At 46.8% G+C, this 2,746-nt stretch overlaps 1 protein-coding gene across 1 annotated transcript in view; it reads left to right on the top strand.

Moving 5' to 3' along the window:
• Positions 1 to 2,200: 2,200 nt before the first annotated feature.
• LOC124020945 (fibrillin-1-like) overlaps positions 2,201 to 2,746 on the top strand; it is a 201,152-nt gene continuing 200,606 nt past the window's right edge. Inside the window, 1 exon segment of the mRNA XM_046336257.1 lies at positions 2,201 to 2,223. Coding sequence (XP_046192213.1) covers positions 2,201 to 2,223 — 23 coding nt within the window.

Below are 2,746 nucleotides of genomic sequence, written 5' to 3'. Positions count from 1 at the left end.
TACTGCTGTGGTCTACTAGTCAGGTCATTATTACCACTGTAGACCTACTGCTGTGGTCTATTAGTCAGGTCACATTACCTCTGTAGACCTACTGCTGTGGTCTACTAGTCAGGTCATTATTACCTCTGTAGACCTACTGCTGTGGTCTACTAGTCAGGTCATTACTACCTCTGTAGACCTACTGCTGTGGTCTACTAGTCAGGTCATTAATACCTCTGTAGACCTACTGCTGTGGTCTTACTAGTCAGGTCATTACTACCTCTGTAGACCCTACTGCTGTGGTCTATTAGTCAGGTCATTACTACCTCTGTAGACCTACTGCTGTGGTCTACTAGTCAGGTCATTACCACTGTAGGTCTACTGCTGTGGTCTATTAGACCTACCTGCTGTAGGTCTACTGCTGTGGTCTACTAGGTCATTACTACCTCTGTAGGTCCTACTGCTGTGGTCTATTAGTCAGGTCATTACTACCTCTGTAGACCTACTGCTGTGGTCTACTAGTCAGGTCATTACTACCTCTGTAGACCTACTGCTGTGGTCTACTAGTCAGGTCATTACTACCTCTGTAGACCTACTGCTGTGGTCTACTAGTCAGGTCATTACTACCTACTGTAGGTCTACTGCTGTGGTCTATTAGTCAGGTCATTACTACCTCTGTAGACCTACTGCTGTGGTCTACTTAGTCAGGCTCATTACTACCAGGTCTATTAGTCAGGTCATTACTACCTCTGTAGACCTACTGTGTGTCTACTAGTCAGGTCATTACTACCTCTGTAGACCTACTGCTGTGGTCTATTAGTCAGGTCATTACTACCTCTGTAGACCTACTGCTGTGGTCTATTAGTCAGGTCATTACTACCTCTGTAGACCTACTGCTGTGGTCTACTAGTCAGGTCATTACTACCTCTGTAGACCTACTGCTGTGGTCTATTAGTCAGGTCATTACTACCTCTGTAGACCTACTGCTGTGGTCTATTAGTCAGGTCATTACTACCTCTGTAGACCTACTGCTGTGGTCTACTAGTCAGGTCATTACTACCACTGTAGACCTACTGCTGTGGTCTACTTAGTCAGGTCATTACTGCTCTGTAGACCTACTGCTGTGGTCTATTAGTCAGGTCATTACTACCTCTGTAGACCTACTGCTGTGGTCTATTAGTCAGGTCATTACTACCTGTGGTCTATTAGTCAGGTCATTACTACCACTGTAGACCTACTGCTGTGGTCTACTAGTCAGGTCATTACTACCTCTGTAGACCTACTGCTGTGGTCTACTAGTCAGGTCATTACTACCTCTGTAGACCTACTGCTGTGGTCTACTAGTCAGGTCATTACTACCTCTGTAGACCTACTGCTGTGGTCTACTAGTCAGGTCATTACTACCTCTGTAGACCTACTGCTGTGGTCTACTAGTCAGGTCATTACTACCTCTGTAGGTCTACTGCTGTGGTCTACTAGTCAGGTCATTACTACCTCTGTAGACCTACTGCTGTGGTCTATTAGTCAGGTCATTACTACCTGTGTAGACCTACTGCTGTGGTCTACTAGTCAGGTCATTACTACCTCTGTAGACCTACTGCTGTGGTCTACTAGTCAGGTCATTACTACCTCTGTAGACCTACTGCTGTGGTCTACTAGTCAGGTCATTACTACCTCTGTAGGTCTACTGCTGTGGTCTACTAGTCAGGTCATTACTACCTCTGTAGACCTACTGCTGTGGTCTACTAGTCAGGTCATTACTACCTCTGTAGACCTACTGCTGTGGTCTACTAGTCAGGTCATTACTACCTCTGTAGACCTACTGCTGTGGTCTATTAGTCAGGTCATTACTACCTCTGTAGACCTACTGCTGTGGTCTACTAGTCAGGTCATTACTACCTCTGTAGACCTACTGCTGTGGTCTACTAGTCAGGTCATTACTACCTCTGTAGACCTACTGCTGTGGTCTACTAGTCAGGTCATTACTACCTCTGTAGACCTACTGCTGTGGTCTATTAGTCAGGTCATTACTACCTCTGTAGACCTACTGCTGTGGTCTACTAGTCAGGTCATTACTACCTCTGTAGACCTACTACTGTGGTCTACTAGTCAGGTCATTACTACCTCTGTAGACCTACTGCTGTGGTCTACTGGTCAGGTCATACTGAAGACAAGGTCACAGGAGAGTTTAACATTTTTTCTTTAGTTAATTTTGTTGAGAATGTCATCGCTGGACCTCAACAGGTGGGATTCTCTGTGATGGGAAGTTAGGATGAAAGTTTAGTCATTAAATACTGGCCAGAATATCACATTCCTGTCGGCTGCAACAATAAATTATATCCAAACAAAGGAGCCCATTGGCGGTGTGGGGCTGTCGGAATGCCTGCTGGACTGAGAGAGAGAAAAGAGAGGGAGAGAGGGAGGGGGAGAGAGGGAGGGGGAGTTAGGAGAGAGGGAGAGAGAGAGAGAGAGAGAGGGAGAGAGAGAAGGAGAGAGAGAGAGAGAGAGAGAGAGAGAGAGGGAGAGAGAGGAGGGGGGTTAGAGAGAGAGAGAGAGAGAGAGGGAGAGAAGGAGAGAGAGAGAGAGAAGGAGGAAGGGCTGGAGAGAGAACGAGAGAGAGAAGAAGGGAAGGATGGAGAGAGAAAAAGAGGGAGAGAGAGGGGGAGAGAGGGGGGAGTTAGAGAGGGAGAGAGAGAGAGAGAGAGGGAGAGAGAGAGAGAGAGGGAGAGAGAGAGAGAGAAGGAGGAAGGGCTGGAGAGAGAGAAAG

Source organism: Oncorhynchus gorbuscha, unplaced genomic scaffold (assembly GCF_021184085.1).
Source record: "Oncorhynchus gorbuscha isolate QuinsamMale2020 ecotype Even-year unplaced genomic scaffold, OgorEven_v1.0 Un_scaffold_1002, whole genome shotgun sequence".
Taxonomy (NCBI): domain Eukaryota; kingdom Metazoa; phylum Chordata; class Actinopteri; order Salmoniformes; family Salmonidae; genus Oncorhynchus; species Oncorhynchus gorbuscha.
Note: the sequence above shows the minus strand (reverse complement) of the source record. Positions and strands in the feature narration are given on the sequence as shown.